The sequence below is a fragment of the Equus asinus genome, chromosome 5, assembly GCF_041296235.1.
Source record: "Equus asinus isolate D_3611 breed Donkey chromosome 5, EquAss-T2T_v2, whole genome shotgun sequence".
Lineage (NCBI taxonomy): Eukaryota > Metazoa > Chordata > Mammalia > Perissodactyla > Equidae > Equus > Equus asinus.
The window spans coordinates 83,222,201-83,241,906 of NC_091794.1; the positions used below are offsets into that span (position 1 = coordinate 83,222,201).

Here is a 19,706-nt window from a genome sequence, read left to right on the forward strand (position 1 = left end):
ACACTTGTATGGTGACAGATGGCAACCAGACTTTTGGTGGTGAACATGATGTTGTCTATACACAAGTCAAAATATAATGATGTACATCTGAAATTTATATAACGTTATAAACCAATGTTATCTCAATTTTAAAAAAATGAAAAGAGAAAAGTAGGGGAAAAAAAGAAATAGCAGGGCGGTCCTCCCACATACCGCTTTGCCCCTCGGTGTTAACAGAGATGACCAAGCCATCGCTGGCAGGCGTAGACTGCTGAGAAACTAGCTCTGGAGTCTGGGCCCTGGTGGAATTGAAGGGGGGTGAAAGGACACAGGACAAGAGTCTTGGTCCTGAAGAAACTGACAATTTGATGGGAAAACAAAAATAACTCTGAGCTTGGGAGTGAGACCTAGATTGCATCCTGCTTCTGCCTCTGGCTGGCCGTGTGACCTTGTGTGACTCCCTTGCCCTCTCTGAACCTTGGGGCTAGGGTGGTTCCCCTGCCTTCCCAGGTACAGATATCCCTTTGAGGCCACATAGAAGTCCTGAAGGGGAAGGTGCTGGGAGGAGTGACTGTTGTGACAATAGTGGGAGACAGAGAGGCTCATTCCCCTCTCATCTCTTATGAACCATTAGAAGGGCAGACAGTCCTGCCTCTTCTGATTCTCTGACCCTAGGTCACCCCAGGACATCCCAGACTCCTCCCCAACTATCTAGGCCATTTTGGATCACCTTGGGGTGAAAATCCAGTCCACTCACCCCAGGCCAATTTCAACAGGATCTCTGCCAGACGGAAGGCAATTTTCCAGATAGTGAGTAATCAGAGCTCACTCTGGCCTGGGCCTCACCCCGGAAAGGGCTTTAGGCCACAGCACTCAGGGACTTCCTTAATTGCCCTGGAGATGTGAGCCCCTCCCTGCCCCACCAAGCTGCCCTGGAGGAGAAGGGGGGGAGGCTCCGGATCTAGTCCAGAACACCCGGTCATGACCCTTCCGTTGCTCTCTACTTCCTCTGTCATTGCTGCTTTTTTCTTCTCCCTTCTCTCTCCTGCCTTCCTTCTTGGGGTTACAAATAATTTTTAGCAAGTAGGCAGATTGGCAAATACGGAATCTGCCAGTAATGAGGATCATCTGTGTGCTGTACTGGGTGGGGGGAGGGCCTAGAGGAAACCTCTAACTCAACCTGGAAGAGAGTCAGAGAAGACTCCCAAAAAGATGATACTCTGGTTGTGACTTGAAATACAGAGAGGTCCAGACAGGGGCCCTGTGACCAAAAATTAAGTAGTGTGGTTTGGCAAAGGACTGTTTTTTCCCTATTCCTAGGTATTTTGTTGCTCTCATAAATGTGGTCTTCTCTCTCACTATATCTTCTAACTCAGCACTGGACAATAGAACTTTCTGCAATGATGGACATGTTCTTTAACTACTGCTAGCTCTGGGGTCTGGGCCCTGGTGGAAGGCCCAGACTTTACTTGAAACTTTTATCTAACACAGTTGCTGCTGATCACTTGTGGCTGTTAAGAACTTAAAATGTAATGAGTATGATTGAGAAACTGAACTTTAAGTTTTATTTAATTTTAATTATTTTAAATTTAAATTCGAATAGCCACATATGGTGGTGGATATCATATTGAATAATTCAGCTTTAACTGATTGCAGTTTATACATATAAAGGGTGTTTATTTTTGTATATTACTTTTCTACCCCATTTCCTACTGAATTTTCTTGCTTATAGTAGTTTTTCAATTGATTCACTTGGGTTCTCTTGGAATATAAACATATTGACAAATAAAGATAATTTTACCTACTCCTTTTCAATTTTTATTTCTTTTTCTTGTCTAATTGCATTGGCTAATAAAAGGTTACACAGTAATAGTGGTGAAAGTTTGTGTTCCTGTTCCCAACTCAGTGGAATTTCTAAGTGTGATTTCTTCTTTTTTTTTTTACGTAAAAGTGATACAAACAAGTGACAATGAATTGTTCTGTCCTCTAAGCTTGCTCCTCCTCTGGTGCTCCCTGTGTTATTGAGTTGAAGTACCACTCTGTTTCCCAAGGTAGAAATCTAGGCATCCATTTCGTATTTCTCTCTCTCTCCCTCGCTCTCAATAATCCAGGCCAACCAGCTGCCAAATCTGTCTTCTTCTTTCTGTTTCCTCTGCCACCACCGCAGTCTGGTACTTTTCATGGCCTCAGAACATAACAAGGGCAGCCTCTGTGTTAGTCATCCTGCTTCCACTTTCACTTCCTTCACTCTTTTCCCCACAAAGCAGATGATACGGTCTTTCTAAACTTTTGGTTTACCACATGACTCCCCTCCTTAAAGCTCATCAATGGCTTATCTCTGCTCTTAGGCTGAAGACCAACATGCTCAACATGGTCCACAAAGCCCTGCTCCATCTGCCTCTGCCTTCATTTTTTTTTTTAACATAAATCACTTTTCTGTTTAAATCTCTTCAATGGCTTTTTGGCTGTTCTCAAAATAAAATCCAAACTTTCTCTGTGGGCTGCAAGGCCCCGGATGATCTAGTTCCTGTATACCTCCCCAGACTCCCCTCATGCCACCTGCCCTCTTGGCCACTATACTCTGGTTGCACTGTTCCCTTCCAGTACTTCTCATACACCGAGCTCTTTCCTACCCCGGGGTCTTTGCACTAGCTGTCTCCTCTCCCTGCAATGCTTTCCCCCAAGCTCTGAATGTCTACTAATTCTCCGCCTTTTGATTTAAGTCAAATGACACTTTCTCAGAATGTTCTTTTCTGAGCAGTCACTTATAGCCTCCACACCAGCTCCCTCTATTTCATCGCCCTGCTTTTTTCTCTCAAGGTGCTTATTAAATCTGAAATTATCTTATTTATATGTCCATTTATTTGTCATTGGTCCCGCCAAGAATATAAGCTCTATTTTGTTCACCACTCTATCCTCATATCCTAGCTGGTGCATGACACATAGTAGGCCCATTATACATGTTTGTTCTGTGAATGGATAGCCGAGATCATAGAGCCAGTCAACAATGGATCTAGAATTGCTTCTTTGCAATGTTGAAGGAAAGGTGTTGCCCCTTTCTTCCAGCAGGTGGAGCCAAAACCATACCTGGTCCTTAGCAGGGGCAGGGGTTGGGGGCGTGTGACTGGCATGGCTGAGGGCAGCAGGAGACTCAAGGGAGAGGCAGGGGTTTTTGCTGTAATGCTGGATCCAAGTGCAGAGGAAGTCAAGATGGCACTTCTCCCAAAGGATTGGGAGGTACGAGCTGTCCAGAAAGGACAAGTAGTAGCTAACGACCCAAGGGGTTTCTGGGATCCCAGATTGCTTTCCCACTCCCCCCACCTATGCCACCCCCAAATCATCCCCCAAGAAGTCAGAAGGAGGATTTGAGGAGGAGATCAATTTTCTGTGAGCATGAAACTGGAGAGAGGCCAGCGTTTTCAATTCCAAATCCCCACTGTACAGTTGGGGGAAACTGAGGCCAAGAGAGAAGCATCATAGAGGGTCAGTGGGATTTGGATACGGCTCACAAAGCCCTTTCATCATAGCTCACGTTTATTCAGCTTCACATGTCCCACCCTACCCCACCATGCCTGGCCTTGGGCTCAGTGTGGGCGACCACGATGAAGGAGGCATGGGGTAGGGGGCAGGAATGGCTTTAGAGAGGCAGGCTGGAGCCAAGACACACTGGACCAATGTCTGCCAGATGAACCAGGGGCCGGAGGTGTATTCCAGGGCTGGGCAGGTGCCTGTACAAAGGGCTGCATCTAGACCTGCGGCGGTCCGCGGGGGTCTCGGACTTCCTCCTGAAGGCAATGGGGACTCCCCGAAGGGTTTCTAAACAAGAGAGCTACTTGCTTATCTTGAAGAGTTTGCAGAAGAAATGTGAGGAGATCAAATCAAAGACAGAGGCCAGTGAGGATGCTGGTATAATCATCCAAGTGAGAGAAGATAAGACCTGATAAGTAATTGTAGGGATGAGAAAGAAGCAAGCTTGAGTGGTTTAGGAAATTAATTTTCCTGGTTTAAAGACAGGATTTGGTAGTTAATGATTGGAGCGGAGGGAGAGGGGAAGTGTGAGCAAACTTTATGTCATAGTCCCCACGCGCTCCAGCTACGGGGGCCAGACCAGAGCCCAGGGCTCCTGCCCTGCCCGGGCAGCCTCTGTCCCTGAGATGGCAGCTCCAAAGGCAGTGGGACCTGGTTTGGCAGTGGCAAAACTATTGGTTCCCATAACAGCCTAAAGGAGTGGCTAAGAGCCCAGGACTTATAGCTGGACAGCCTGGATTCCAATGTCAGTTCCTCCTCTCACTGTCTGATGACCTTGGACAAGCTACTTAACCTTTCAGTGCCTCAGTTTCCTTATCTGTAAAATGGGGATAAGAAAGTACCTACCTCAGAGGGACGATATGAAGGCTAATTGAATTGATATTAAGCATGTCTAACTGTACCTGTTAGCAATGCTGTGAATTTATAAAAGTGGCTTGGCAGAGCTTTATCAGCAAAAATGGAGCCTCATGCCCAAAGTGAAAACCAAGCCTAAATAGCGTAAGCACTTTTCTTCTCTGGGCCTCATTTATAAAATAAATAGGTTGAACTAGTAGCCCCTGACCCTGCCAGCTTTGCTTTTCTGATTTTTGGAGCTTGGCCTAAGCATGGGAAATCCAGTGACGTGCTGGGGCAAGCTCCTACAGGCTTGCAAGAGTAGACTGTTAAGTTTTCCCGGGGCCAGCCCTGGTGGCCTAGTGGTTAAGTTTAGCGTGCTCTGCTTCAGCAGCCCGAGTTCAACTCCCGGGTATGGAACCACCCCTGTCGTCTGTCAGTGGCCATGCTGTGGCAGCAGCTCACATACAAAAAGAGAAAGATTGGCAACAGATGTTAGCTCCTGGTGAATCTTTCTCAGAAAAAAAAAAAAAAAGGGGCCAATCCTGGTGGCCTAGTGGCTCAGTTCAGGGCACTCCATTTAGCAGCCCAGTTTTGGTTCCTGGGCACAGACCTACACCACTTGTCTGTCAGTGGCCATGTTATGGAGGAAGGGTGAATCTTCCTCAGGATTAAAAAAAAAAATTTCTTTTCAGGAATGTTGTAAGACAGTATAACCGTTGGTAACTTGAAATTGGCTACAGTGGGAGTATTTACACTGTGGAAATAGGCCGATGCTATAAACTAGGCCTTTCCCGCCACCCTTCTCCCCACCAGAGGTGGTTTTTCACCAACACACCAATGGTGAGACCCCCTCCTCAACAGACACACACACCCAGCCAGGTCTGTTCTCACTCTCCAACACTGTCATTAACAGTTGTGCAGAAGCAGGTCTCTAGGACCCCACAGGGCCTCAGTCACACGGAGACTGCACCGGCACAGCCAGCGCCATGCGCTCAGGCATGCACAGAGCGGGAAACACAGCGCGCGGGCCCGGGCGGAGCAACCAACCGTCTGCCAGTCAGTCAGTCATTCTCAGACACAGGGGAACGGAGGGTTGTGGGGAAGGTACTGGAGTCTCACAGAGCCAGGATGGAATTCCAGATGTGAGCCAAGGCCCTCTCTACACTAGAGCTCAGCTTCCTCATCTTTAAAACAGAGACCATCGGAACTTAGCCAAATGGTTTCAAAGATTAAGCGAGAACACCAGCAAAGTGACCACGACGCCTGCACCCCGTGCCTGGTACAGAGAGGTGTTTCATAAGTTAGGTGATGCTGTTATCACACCTCAAGATGCACTCTCCCCACCCAGGGCACCTGCAACTCAGTGTTCCCTCTCACTATCCGCATCTGGGCATAGAAGGGCTCGGCGAGTGGCCGAGGATAAAGACAGAAACAGGCAGCTCTGTTTTCCAGCTTTTATGAAAATTAATAACATTAATAGCTCACAGACATATACATACACACATTGCTATGTACACGGTCATTAAGTTATTAATTAGTCTCTGTATAAAACGTTTCTACATTAGTGTTCCGGGCTAGGCCCGATCAGTCCTTGGCATATTCACAGTAGCAGCCCCAGGGCTCGGCCCCATGGGTGAGCAGAGGGGAGGCAGGCGGCTATACGGATGGCTCGCCCCACAGTGGGCACAGGAGGTGTCCTGGGCCGCTTATTCCCGAGTCTTTGGCTCCCTTCCTGGCATCTGGAGACCAGATGTTCAGTGAGTGGGCCAGCAGGCCTGGATTCCTGTGGCCTGGTGATCCAGGCCCTGTGCATGGAGGCTTCGGGCAACACCACAGGCCCTAGAGGATGCTGGCCAGCTCTGTAGAGTCTGTGTCAGAGCAGCCCGAGCTGCTGGCCTCTTCCCTGCAACAGCCAGAGGAGACGGGTTGAAGGAAGCACCCTTCCCCTCCCCTGCCCCGACCTGCTTCATTGCTCATGGGATCTTGGCCCTGCAATATTAGCCAGCTCTGAGGCAAGTCTAAACCACAGGCCATAGTTTGCTCAATCCCACTTGCAACCTGGAAACTGCCAGTGGGTCTGTTCACTGCTCTTGCTCCTCACGGGCCACCAAAAGCCCCAGGACGATGCTCTGGCCTGAGCTGGCTGATGGGCTGGCATGACTCTCTCCACCCTGCCAGCTTGTCTCCTGAAAGGCAGGGCTCAGGCCACACCCGAGGTCCTGCCCGCCAGGGGAGCTGTGAAGAATGCAGGCTCTGGAGTCAGAACGCCCTCCCGGGGCTCAAAGCCCACCTCTACCCCTTATCAGCTGGGCCAGTCACTTCCTTCTGCTTAAGCCTCAGTTTCTTGATCTGCAGAGTGGGAATTGTAGCATCTCTGACACCTGGGCTCCTTGAAGGACTACAGGAGATCAGGCATGCACACTCCCTGAAGGCAGGATGTTTGTTTGTTTCATCCACTAGAGCAATGCCTGGCACATAGTAGGCTTCCAATAAGTATTTGTTGAATGGATAAATGTAAAACCACTCAGCCCTGCCCCTGGCATGCAGCTACGTGTTCAAGAACTGTCAGCTGCCATGATTGTGAATCAGCCATGGGAAGGGGCCAAGCAGGAGCCGGCAAGCACAGATGTATGGGAGGCAAGTCCAGACTTGGCCACAGGAGGCCCAAATTGAGGGCACAGACCAGATTATGCCCCTCCTCCACCTCTCCAGCCCTCCCGGCTCTCACCGCAGAGCCTGCAGGGCTTTCTTGTTCTGTCGCCGCTTCTCCTCGTCAATGGGGTACAGTTTGAAGAGCAGCAGGCCCAGCAGGATGAGGACTATGGGAGTCATGGTCACCAGCATCTTCAGCGTAAACTTGACGCGCCTCGGCTGGGTGCAGCCACGGGTTTGGTAGCCGGCAAAGCTGTGGGACCCAGTGGGCAGGGGAGTATGAGGATGGGGCGCCTGGGGCCCGCCGTGCCCAGCACTGGCCCAGACCCCCAGCCCACTCACTCAAGACTGAGGGTGGAGATGCCCAGAGAGACTCCGGAGGCGAACTTGGTGAAGAAGACATAGAAGGAGAAGAAGATGGGCTCGGTTCCACGGGAGTGGGGCTGCTTCAAGTGGAAGTCGTCAATGACGTCGGGCAGCATGGACCTGTATAGAGTGGTGGCAGCCATGAGGAGCCACCCACCTGGCAACCCCAGACCCCCACTAGCCTGTATGGGGCCTCTGTCTGCAGCCGCTCTGCAGCCCCACAGGCACAAGCTCAGTGAGGAGATGGCAACTTTTTGTGAAAAGAAAAAAAGGCCCCTTCCTCCAAGATGAAGTAGCCCCTCTCTAGGTGCTCAGCGTGGCAAGTAGAATGCAGACCAGATTTTAGCCCCATTTCCTACCCTGATTAGGTGTTCTTGCACAGTTCACAACCTATATAACTGTCCAGGGGAGACTCACCCCACCCCCAACCTGGACCCACAGAATGGCCTATAGGAAGAGAAGCCTCCACAGAATTCTCCCCAAAGAGCTTCAGAACTGGGGGAGTGGAGGGCTGGGGAACACACCCAGGTGGGCCTATATATACTTGCCAGGGTAGTAAGAAGGCAGCTGCTACACTGATGCCAGCTGCCACAGCTACCACGTATGTGATGATCAGGTTACGCTCCATGAGGGCCACCAAGGTGAGAAATGGCACTGCTGACTATGGGAGGGGATGGGTGCAGGAAGACGAGTCAGCTGAGAGGCTCCCACCAGCAACCCCAACCAGCCCAGGCCCTACCCTTTGGCCACTCACAGAGATCCCAATGTATACAGCCGTCTTTTTGCCAAACCGGGTTAGGAACCATTGCCAGATGGGGATGGTGAATGTGGCCGAGAGCTGAGGATGGACAAAGTGGGTGAGGGAAGGGGGTCAGAGCCACAGAACCCCTCCTGCCCTTCTCAGGACCCCAAAGGTGTTCCCAGCCCTGCCTGAGAGCAGCCAGATGACATCTTCTGGGCAGTGAGGACGCTGACAGGCACTCTCACCGCCCTCCGGGGAGCCAAGAGCTGGGGCCAGTCTCGTACCCTGCCTCTCTGAGCACAGCCGAGCACAAAGTCCCCAAGTTCCTGGCCTCCACACCTCTGCTTTTGCTATGCTCTCTACTTGAACATCCAACCCCCAACTTGTTCTTTTCTTTTTTTCCCAGTTTTATTGAGGTACAATTGACATATAACATTGTATTAGTTTAAGGTGCACAACATAACGGTTTGAAAGATGGACCCAAACTCTTTCTTTCACAGTCCTACCTAAGCAGTTGTAGGTCAGGTCCAACCAAATATTCTGAGAAGCCTCCCTCATCCTTTCATGACCTTGGGCCAGCCTGGGAAACATCCTCTGACTACCCAAAGAACCTTCTCGCAGCCTATGCCACTTCAGCCCAGGCTGCCTACCCACCCTCAGGGCCCCGCACGCACCATGATGGCCAGGAGCAGATTCTGGAATTCATTGCGGAAGCCCAGGGTGTAGGTGCAAAACAAGGCGAAGTTCCCTTCCACCAGCTGGGGGATGGGGCAAGGAAGGGAAAAGGAAACGCAAGGAAAGAGGTGATGTTGGGGCTAAGCCTCCCCAACACATTCCCTGTGCTCCAGGGACCTCTGTTTAACCCACCCCCACCCACCTATCCCTCAGGCTTTGTCACAACCTGAGTCCTTGGCCTCCCTCCCGCCACCCGCCAGGCTGAGCATGTCAGGCTTCCCCCACTCACCATGAAAGCCAGGGAGGTGAAGAGGAAGCCGGCAATAAGCTTGACGTACGGGCCGTGGCTCATGACCAGCCGGAGGCCCCGAAAGAAGGACATCGGCTCAGCCTGCTGAGTCTCATAGGGTTCTGGGGGCCAGAAGGGACAGTGAGGAAGGAGTGGAGGCCCCTCCCAAAGCCTGAGGCCCAGGCAGAGGGACAAAGCCACCCTGTGGTGGGGCTTGCACCCCTCCCCAGGGCCCCTCACCTCTTTGCTCCCGCACGCCCAGGATCAGGATGACAGCACAGATGATATAGATGGTGGCAATGACCCCTGCTGCCAGCAGGTATGCATTTTGCTAGAAAGGGGGTAAAGGTGACATAGAGAGACAGTCAGTCTGATCTCTTCCCATCTCCCAGTAGCTCCGCTCAATGACCTCGGACCAGTCCCTTCTCCGGGGGCCTCACTGTCTCCATCTGCGAACTGGGAAAATCATCCTGGGCTGGCTGCTGCTTCCTAAGGCTGGGCAAAGTCCAGAGGAACAAAATGTTAAGAAGCCAGGCCATGGAGTTGGAGAGACCACAGTTCAAATCTCCCCAAATCCAGTTTCTGTAACTCATGGGCTCTGTGACCCTGGGAAAATTGTTTAGCTGCTCGATGCTTCAGTTTCCTTATCTGCAAAGTGGGCACATTAACAGCTTGTATATCAAATACTGGACATGTAATGAACACTAGCTATTACGACTATTTTGAGGATGACTGCAAACCACCCCATTGTCCCTTATCTCCCCAAATCTCCGCCCTGCCAGGGGCCTCACCGTTTCTCTGAGTGAGGTGGTGCTGTGTGTGCGATTGGCACCTTCCAAGGCCACTGCAGAAATGTTGCGGTCCTGGAGACAAGGTGTATCCGCTTGGCCCACGATTTGCCCCTGGATCGCTGTTCCCAGCACTGTGCCCAGCACCTCCACAGTCATCCCTGAGCAGTGAAAGGGAGGTCCTTTGGAGGAGCCTTGTGACTTGTGGGCCCCAGGGGAAGAAGGCACAGTGGAGAGAAGTCCAGCTCTTAGCCCCAGGTGATGGCAGAAGCTCAGGGTGGGTATAAGGTGGTCGAGCGGATGGCACCTTGGCCTAAATTCATGGCCTTGCTCTGTGTGACCTCTGGCTAGTCCCCGTACCCCTGTGGTCTCACCAGAGCAATAAGGGGATTGAGTCATTTTTAAGATGGTCTCACACTCGCTTCCAGCAAGGGAAGAAATGTGCCAGGAGGGTCAGGGAACAGTCGGCCCAGGGGCCCTGGTGGGTAGAATCAGTGGGCTGGGGAGAGACTTACGATATGCAGTGGCAGAATCCCGCTCACTCTGTTCTGTGCTGATGAACATGGTGAGAGCTGAGTAGGGAACGTGGAAACACTGGCATGGAAGAGAGGCCCTCGGCCAGTCAGACAATGGACAGACAGATGTGGCTTCGGCCACCAACCCTGGAGGCCCCAGGGACTGCCCTCACCCCTGCCCCCAGACACCCAGGGGAGGTGCCCACACTCACTGTGACCAGTGTCTCAAAGAGGCAATAGAAAAGCAGGTACCACAGGCTCTGGCCCTGTGGGAAGTCAGGCACGAACCAGATGAGGAAGTAGGCAACGACGGCCAGGGGCGTGGAGAAGATGATCCTGAGGAAGGCGAGCTCTCAGTGGGGGCTGGATGCCAAAACCCCAGGATCTGGGCCCAGCCTGGATTGCTCTGTAGCCCCAGAAGGTGCCTGCCAAGAAGGAAATTCTTCCCCCAAATCCACCCACCCCAGGGTCTCTGGGAAGAGGCTGATAGCCAAGACAGGGCCCCCGGACTGAGATCCTGAGCATGAGGTCAGATCCTGAGTCTCACCTATGTCTCCCCAAGGGAGAGGACTCCAGAGGCAGGGGCTTCCCATGGGATGGGGTGGCTGAGAATGGAGGCCAAGACGGCAGGTGGTGGGGCAGGGAGGCAGGGAGAAGGAGCGACCCCCAATGCTGGTGTTCTCACATGCGTGCACACACAGGGGTAGGGGAGGCCAACTCCAGGCGAAGGGTTTCCTTCTGGGGGGGCCTAGTGAAATAACTATACCGGGGGCAACTGTCTGCCCCTCACTTGTGAGTCCCACACTATCACAAGTGGTTAGACCTCAGGATGGACTAACTTCGTGGCATGAGTATAGAAAGGCAGCAGAGAGCAGTGGTTAAACAGTCTTTGGAGCCATGCTTCAGGGATCCAATACTAACTCTACCAAGAACTATAAATAACTTAGTCTTGGGCAAGTTACTTAACTTCTCTGAGGCTCATTTTCTCCTCTGCAAAACAAGAATAGTAATAGCACTGACCTCCCACTCAACATTTACTCAAGAAATACTCAAGTGCCAAGTCAGTGCCGAGCGCTGTTCTATTTACTTAGAATGCACCAGTGAACAAGCAGCCAGGTCACTGCCCTGGTGGAACTCACATTCTAGTTGGCAAACAAAAAAGTAAACACAATTAAAAAGTTATATATACTATTCAGCCTTAAGAAGGAATGAAATTCTGACACATGCCACAACACAGATGAACCTTGAAGACATTATGCTAAGTGAAATAAGCCAGTCTCAAAAGGACAAATATCGTATGATCCCACTTACGTGAGGCACCTAGAGTAGTTAAATGGAGAGACAGAATGTAGAAGGGCGGTGCCAGAGGCTGGGGGGAGGGAGGATGGGGAGTTATTGTTTAATGGGTTTAGAGTTTCGGTTTGGGAAGAGGAAAAAGTTCAGGAGATGGACGGTGGTGATGGTTGTACAACAATGTGAATGTACTTAAGGCCACTGAATTGTACATTTAAAAATGGTTAAAATGGTAAACTTTATGTTATGAATATTTTACAACAATGAAAAAAATTTATTGGGGGGGGGGGGCCAGCCCGGTAGCATAGTGGGTAAGTTCGCACATTCTGCTTTTGTGGCCCAGGGTTGGCTGGTTCGGATCCCGGGTGTGGACCTACGCACTGCTTGGCAAGCCATGCTGTGGCAGGCGTCCCACATAAAGTAGAGGAAGATGGGCACGGATATTAGCTCAGGGCGTCTTCCTCAGCACAAAGAGGAGGATTGGCAGTGGATGTTAGCTCAGGGCTAATCTTCCCCCCCAAAAAAAATTTAAAAAAAATTTATAGGGGCTGGCCTTCTGGTGTAGTGATTAAGTTTGTGCTCTGTTTTGATGGCCTAGGGTCTGCCAGTTTGGATCCTGGGTACGGACCCGAATACTGCTCATCAAGCCATGCTCTGGCAGCATCCCACATATGAAATAGAGGAGGACAGGCACACACGTTGACTCGGGCTAACGGGGATTAGGAGTATGGGGGTGCAATTCACAACCGAGTGGACAGGGTAGCCCTCATCGAGAAAGTGACATCTCTGCCAAGACTTGAATGACAGGAGGGAGTGGGCCTTGCAGACATCTGAGGCAAGAGTATGCCAGGCAAGGGAAAGTCATTGCAAAGGTCCTCAAGCGGGAGATGTGCCTGGCAGTTCTGAGGGAGGGCAAGGAGGCCATTGGGGCTGGAGTGGAGCAAGCATGGGAGATGGAATTAGATGAAGTTGAAGAGGAAATGGGGTACCAGCTCAGGTCGAGTCTTACAGGCCAGTGAAAGCACTTTGGTTCTATTTCATAGGGTTGAAGTAGTTTTCATAAGACTTAAGTAAGTTGATATTAAAACGTGGGATACTGCTTGGGGCACGGTAAGTGTCTGCTGTGATGATCACACCAGGAAAGCTCAGCCGGAGGGCACAGGCCCACAGCCAGGGACTGCGGAGAGCACTGGGCTGGGAATCCGAGCTCAGGCCCAGCCCTGCTGCATCTCAGTCTCCGGCGTGAGCCTGCCGATGCCCTACCTCTCACGGGGCAGCCTTGGGAACTCCAGGGAAAGTGTCTGTCAAAGTCTTCCTGGTCCGAAGGGGGCATTTAAATGCTGGTTGAGGGCAGGGGCTGGGCTGAGGCCCAGCAGAAAAGTGGTCCACAGGGCTCATGAACCCCACAGGGCCCAGCCTCTTCCTACCCTGAAAGGAGTAGGGGTGCTGGATCCCAGGCCTGAGGCAGGGCCTGGGTCCCAATGGTGGTGTGGACAGGAAGGATGTCACATACACTACATGGCAAAGCCTCAGTTCATGAGGGATCCAGCGTGCACTCAGACATAGGGGTGGGCATACCACTCAAGAGGCATCACCAGGAGTCACCACCCAGACAGGTGAGGACACGTACACAGACATCCTGCTAATTCAGAAACCGGCCTGAAGGGCCCTCACCAACGTCACCAAGCCAGCTGCCACACCTGCTCAGCGAGAGGCCCTCAGATCCTACCTCCCACAGACAGGGCCTCCTCTGCTCTCCCTCCCTGCCCTCCTCCACCCCTCCCGAATGCCCGTAGAACAAGGGCTCCTCGTCAGCCTTCGTCAAATACTCAAACACTCCATCCTCTCCCAGACGAATGTAACTGGGAGTAACCCTGGCTGCTGCCGCCCTGGGCTGGCCAGAGCAGCTGCCTCCCATTGGCTGGGCCTCATGAGGAGATGTGGCAGCAGAGTCCCGCCTCCCACTGGTTACCAGGGAGGCGAGTACCTCATGGGCTGGCTCTCTGGGATCACCAGCCTGAGCAGCCTGCCCAGGTAAAGCAGGTTGCCTTGCCTCTCTTCCTCACTGAAGCCAGGATCAAAGGCTCCAATCTGGGCCCTAGCCAGGGGCTGGCGGGATGCGGGATTCGGGACTCGAATGGGAGGGAGGGCATCGTGAGAAAGGAAGCTTGCAGGGGGGGCGGGGGCTGTGGGAAGAGCTTTGAAGGCCTTGAAGGCCGGAGACCAGGTATGGGCGCCCCTGGGGCAGGAAGGCGCCCACTTGAGCCTGGATGGGCTGGAGATGAAAGGGGTATGTCCCCCCCTCACCAAGCAGGATGTCCTGGAGGGAACCAGAGCCCCGGCCTGTCAGCCTGTCCTGTGTGCCTCCCTTTACTGTCTGATCTGGCACCACCTCCTCCCATTTTGCCCCAGAGCCTGAGGCTGGGTAGTGTTCGCTTTGTACTGAAGAAAAAGTTTGCCTTATCCAAGGGGCCAGAGGTTGTGGTCCCTGCTATTCCACTCTTGGCATCACCTTCCATCCTTGCCCTACCAGGAGCCACTCTGAAGGGTGCCAAATTATATATCACTCAGTGCGTGCCAGGCACAGTTCTAAGTACTCTACATATAAAAAAACATTTAATCCTTACCACAACCCTCTGAGGCAGGCCTAATTATTATCCCCATTTTGCAGATAAAGAAATTTGAGGCTTAGAGATGTTAAGTGACTCGCCCAAGGTTGCACAGCTGTAAGTGGTGAAGCTGAGATTCAAACGGATGCAGGCTGGCTCCAGAGTATAACCTCTCAACCACTATGCGGACTACCTCTGCCACGATGGGAAGGCACTCAGTGGGAGAAGCTAGAATTCCAGCTTCACTGAAGGGAATGGACCTTAGGGAGCAAAAGGGCCTGGGCTAGGGAAAGCTGCCCCATCTAGAAATATGCGCAGTCTGGGAATGAACTGGCAGGGTGTCCCAGTGCCCACGCTTGGGGCAGCTGAGGCCTCAGCTGGGGTTTTGACATCCAGGTTTTAGCATCATTCCTTCTCCTCATCCCCCAGCCTGTGACAAGCAGATGAGGGACCCTTAAGGGTAGACGTTTTGGAAGCCCTGCCTTCTGCCACTTCGATGGAGCCTCCTCTACTCACCAGGGCATGAGGCGGCCCAGGCGGGTCCACGAAGACTTGCTAATGAAGAAACCCACCAGGGGATCTGTGATGGCATCCCAAGCCCGGCCCACAAATAGGATGATGGAGGCAGAGAAAGGGTCCACCTGGAATGGGGAAGAGCCAAAAGACAAGCCTTCATCCTTCCACCCACCTCGACCTTCAAAGGTAGGCAAAAGCAGGGGTTCCCTCCCCGCCTCAGCCAGGCCCTGGGCTGCTCCCACCCAGGCCTTAAGCAACTTCACTTGTCATGTTAATAACGACAATAACAGTTCTGTGACAGCAGTAGCACTGTGTGCCTCCTTAGAAACTTTCCCAGCTCTGTCCCCTTATATCCTCCCCTCCATTCCATCAATTAGAATGAATCCAGAACCATTTCCTTGCCTCCCTCTCACAGCCCTGAGCCCCCAACCACCTGGTATCAGACTTAGGATTTGCTGGGTGACCACAGGGGGCCTCATTTTCCCCATCTGTATAATGGAAGTTATGATCCCCATCTTACAGGGTCAAGCTTTATCTCTGATGTGGAAAAAGGAACCTATAGATACTTTTAAAAAGTGGCCTGTCACTACCTGCTCAAGCTATCCCTCTCCCCCCAAATCTTCTAGGCCTAAATAGGCAGCTTCTCTGGACTCTTCCTATCCATCTTACTATTGTTATTGCTGCAGGAAGCTGGGAAGCTAGCAGCGTCTCTCTCACTGCAGTCTCCTCTATCTGACTTGCCCAACCCAAACACCCATGACAGCACAGTTTTACACTGACTGCAGGTTCCTCATATTTGCACCATGATCAGGGCCCAGCCCATGGGAGTTGCTCAAAAACTAGCTGAATGAAGTCATTTATCCTTTCTGGGTCTCTGTTCTCCACCTATAAATGGATACAACTAAGAGGCCTTGCTTGCAAAATCAGATGCTACATAGAAAAGTGGCCAGTGCATGACCCCTGAGAGCCAGAGCTGTTCAGCCTCGCACTCTCCCACCCAGACAAGGTGAATTCTCAGGATGCCAGGCTGCTGGCCAAGATCTCTCAAAGCAGCGAGACACCCTGAGGCACCCCAAGTAACCCTCCCAGTCAAAGACCCTGTGTATTGGGGCACTCTAACTTAGGCCAGCACTTGAGGGCCCCTGTGCCCACTGACATGCCTCTGCTCCTCAGGTGAAGTTCGGATGCACCTCGTCCACAAGCCTGCCAACATCCACCAAGCTCTGAGGCAAGCCAGCTGACTACTGTCCAGCCGGGAACATGGTGTGCCACTTTCTTCCAAGAATAGTGCGTCACCAGCGGGCTCCATTCTCCCTCACACTACCGCCTACCCTCCAGGCTCTGTTGCTCTTGCCAGGCAAGCAGGAGTTGCCTGACCTTGCCAGCTAAGATTCCTGGGGCAGATAGACTCTCCTTCTGGATACTTTTCAAACTGTGACTCTGAGAAGCAGAAAAGTAGAGATTCCCAGCGCCTTTTCACAGACGGAGAGAACTGAATGAACCCACCAGGGAATCTCCAGTCTTTCCCACCTCGGGATGCTAGAAGAGCCCTGGCGGGCTCAGCCTACTCACCTGAGCCACATCCAACAGGTAGATCTGCAGGAAGAACCCCAGGGCACAGCCTGTCACCTGGTAGGGGGCCCCTCCAACTGCATAGCAAAGCTTGCTGCAAACGGACAACTGTTGTTTCTTCTTCGGTTCCTTCTGGGAAGAAGAGGAAAGGATGAAAAGAGGCCTAAGATCCTAGCCTCCATCGTAGGTGGTTCCACAGGCAGGATCATCCCTCCAGCCAACTCTGCCAGGAGGAACAAATCTGCCTTGCCCTGTTCCTACCCAGGGAGATCCCATCTCCCACAAGAAAGGAAAGGCATTCTGTGTTCTTAGGAATCTGGAAAAGGGGAATACATACTGAGGAAGATGCCCCTAGAAGGCTGCCCCTCCACCCTGATTCTGAGGAAATGTCAGCTTGCTATCCCTAAAAACTCCCCCCAAGGCCTCAAGCCATACTTCTTTCCAAGTTGGAGGGAGAGCATGCTCCAGCTGCGGGACCTGTCCCGCCCTGGCACCAGCTGCCACAACATGAAAATCCTCTTGCTCCCAAGAGCTGCCTAAGCCCAGCTCCAGTCCCACCCTGGTTCAGGTTCAGAGGCCAGGACCCACCTGCCTCTGAACCTGAGGGCTCTCGAGAGCTGTAGGGGCCAAGCCCAGCTGGCTGCAGGGACAGCTGTTCCCTCCATCTGTCCCAGGGCGTCCCCGGCCTCTGCAGGCGGCCAGAGCTTCAGGCAAACCCAGGAGCTGTCCTACCCTCCTTCTCCCTGCCCTCCCTCCCTCAGCTCCTAGGGGACCTTAGAGTGGGGAGGAAAGTCCTCTAAGTGCAGGGCTGGGCTCTCTCTGGGTGGGGCATTAGGGAGGCTGAGGTTGCCCAGGGAGAGTAGAGATTACTCATGCATGGTAGCAGCGTAATTGCTCACCCCAGCTCCTTCCAAGGGTCAGTTAATGAAATTAAAAGGAAAAGGCAGTCACTTCCCTGGCAGATATCTATTGCCTGAGATCTCTCCCTTGGGTCGCCTGATTTCATTCGGTCCTTCATTACGTCCAGAGAGCTGGGGATAGGGCCAAAGGTCAAAAGGCGCGAAGCACCGCAAGACGCGCAAAGCACCGCGCGCTGGAGCGCCGACACCCACACTCACGCGAACGCCTCAGGAACGCGGCTCCTTTAAGAGCAGAGCCCTTGTTCTTATGAATGAACTTGAGCGGCCCGCACTGTAGAATTGAGGCTCAAGCGTAGGCATGTGGGGGTGGGGAGAAGGTGAGAGTTGGGGAACCAAGGGGGTTTTCCCAGATTTCTGGCGTCTCTCTGGCTTAGTCTAGGGCGGCAAACCTAAGCCGCTCGACACACAAGAACGGAACCCGGCTAGGCAGAGCCCGGCACCACGTGGAGCTGCCGGCGGGGCCGCAGAGGTGCCGAGTGGGGATGGACAAAAGGGGGCGGCCGGCGCCTCCAACCCTTCTCCATCACCCCCTGCCCCCAAGGGAACCCCTGGACCCTCTCCGCTCCCTGGAGCCGCCTGTCCCCGGGTAGTCCAAGCCGTCCCAGAACCAGGCTTATCCCTCGACGCCCCCATCTCAGCCTGCCCCCTACCCCTTGCCCTCCACTCGGGGTGCCAGGCCCTCACCTTCACCTGGGCCGGACGTTCACCCGCTTGTATAATGCCCGCGGGCAGCAGCCCCGCCGCGGAGCCGCTCTCGGCGCCCTCTCCTTTGGCCATGACCCGTGGGCCACGCCGCCTGCGATCGGGACCCCGGAATACAACTCTGCTCCGCGGGCCGCCGCTCCGTCCGGGATCCCGTCGTAGCAGTAGCTGCTGCCGCCGCCGCCGCCACGGTCGCCGCGTACTAATAAACCCGGCAGGCAGGCCAGAGAGGAACACACTCCTGCACGCCCCCTCGCGCCTCTTAAAGGTTCGCCCTGCCCTCTCCGATCCGGCCAATCCCGAGCCCGGCTGCTCCCGCCTCCAGCCAATCCCCTCGCCCGCTGGCCCTCCCTCCTGCCCAACACGCCTGTCCGCTCAGTGCCACTGAGCCACGTTCACCAGTTTCGCGGAACCGGCATCCGCCTGCGCGTGCTCCTCGCAACCCGGGGAGAAAGCCGCGAGAGCCACCTGACACGCACGAGGAAACTGAGGCCCAAGGCTGAAAGTGACCTGCCCGAGGTCCCCCAGACTGAGTTCTCCCTGAGTCAAGCCTACACCCCACGATTTCCGACCTCCAGGCCTAGGAAAGGTGGGGACCCCGAAGCCCACCGTCCTCTTTAAAATCTGGAGTCAGGTCGAGTTTCTCTGTCCTCCAACCCTGGAGGATGCAGCGCCCGTCCTTTGCGTACCGATGCCCCTCTCTCGTCCCCCAAGGGCCAACCATGCCCTCTTCCTGTCACTGCCCCTTTCTCATCCCCCAAGAGGACCATTACCTCTTCCTGCATCTTTGGGGCCCTCAGCCATAGGGGATAAAGATGAGGCCACCCAGTCGCTGCCCGTATGGGCAGGAAGGAAGTTGTGGAGACGAGAGGGGACCACAGCCACTAGTTCACTATGATAGTAGCAGCAGCGTTTTATGGAGAGCTTCCTCCACACTTAACATAATCTTACTCAGCCTTCACAACCGCCGGATGAGGGTGGTACTTTTATCATCCCCATTTTACAGCTGAGGGAAGGGAGACTCACAGAAGTGACACAGCTGTTACCTGGCAGCGCCAGGCCTGGAAGGTTTTGTCCCTTTCCAAAGCCTTTCCTCTTAACATCCCTGCTCTGTCCCTCTCAGCAAAAATTTCTGGAAGGCTGAATGGGGTACATGTGTCTCCCCAACAAAGAGTCCGGGGAGATACAAAGCTGCAGGGGCTCTCTGCGTTGAAGCAATCAAGGAAAGGTTTGAAAAAGAGTACTGAGTAATCTGTACTTAAAAGAAGATGGGAGGAGGGGCTGGCCCCGTGGCCGAGTGGTTAAGTGCATGCGCTCCGCTGCAGGCGGCCCAGTGTTTCGTCAGTTCGAATCCTGGCACGGACATGGCACTGCTCATCAGACCACGCTGAGGCAGCGTCCCACATGCCACAACTAGAAGGACCCACAACGAAGAATATACAACTATGTACCGGGGGGCTTTGGGGAGAAAAAGGAAAAAAAAAAAAGATGGGAGGACATTAGTCTAGAACAGAGGCTAGACACAATGCCAGAAAACAGTCATTTCAACCAACTCTGGGTCCCTTATGCCAATGCCACCCCAGGCTTCCCAGACATCCAAGAGGCTGATGGGGACCAGTTCACTCTGCTCAGTGAAGGGCTGCTGGGATTCTCGAAGGCCACTCACCCCTGTTCCTGTGGTTGCTCAGCGTCAGGTTCCTTTAAAAAAAAAAAAGTCTCTGAT

The 19,706-nt window shown here is 53.1% G+C and overlaps 1 protein-coding gene across 6 annotated transcripts; it reads right to left on the reverse strand.

Annotated features, from left to right (window-relative positions):
• Positions 1-5,784: 5,784 nt before the first annotated feature.
• On the reverse strand, positions 5,785-18,214 carry MFSD2A (MFSD2 lysolipid transporter A, lysophospholipid). 6 transcript variants are annotated; one of them, XM_014828616.3, is made up of 14 exons: positions 17,966-18,214; positions 16,362-16,493; positions 14,790-14,914; positions 10,584-10,707; positions 10,372-10,450; positions 9,860-10,017; positions 9,309-9,399; positions 9,069-9,190; positions 8,779-8,862; positions 8,117-8,200; positions 7,911-8,023; positions 7,339-7,482; positions 7,073-7,249; positions 5,785-6,247 (listed from the first exon to the last, which is right to left on the reverse strand). In XM_014828616.3, exons 1-14 carry the CDS (start codon positions 18,056-18,058, stop codon positions 6,184-6,186), a joined length of 1,590 nt encoding a protein of 529 aa, XP_014684102.1. In that variant the 5' UTR covers positions 18,059-18,214; the 3' UTR covers positions 5,785-6,183. The 6 variants fall into 6 exon arrangements, with proteins under 6 accessions (XP_014684102.1, XP_014684103.1, XP_014684105.1 ...); XM_014828617.3 differs by having other exon boundaries at positions 16,362-16,490; positions 17,966-18,212; XM_014828619.3 differs by having other exon boundaries at positions 16,362-16,490; positions 17,972-18,205.
• Positions 18,215-19,706: the final 1,492 nt, after the last annotated feature.

Excerpts from the sequence above, each read along its gene's own strand:
- MFSD2A (XM_014828616.3), bottom strand. The coding sequence starts at position 18,058 with ATGGCCAAAGGAGAGGGCGCCGAGAGCGGCTCCGCGGCGGGGCTGCTG. Across the intron at positions 8,201-8,778 it reads ATCTGCTCCTGGCCATCATG|CTCTCGGCCACATTCACCAT; the intron begins GTGCGTGCGGGG and ends GTCCATCCTCAG. Across the intron at positions 7,250-7,338 it reads ATCTCCACCCTCAGTCTTGA|CTTTGCCGGCTACCAAACCC; the intron begins GTGAGTGGGCTG and ends TGGGTCCCACAG.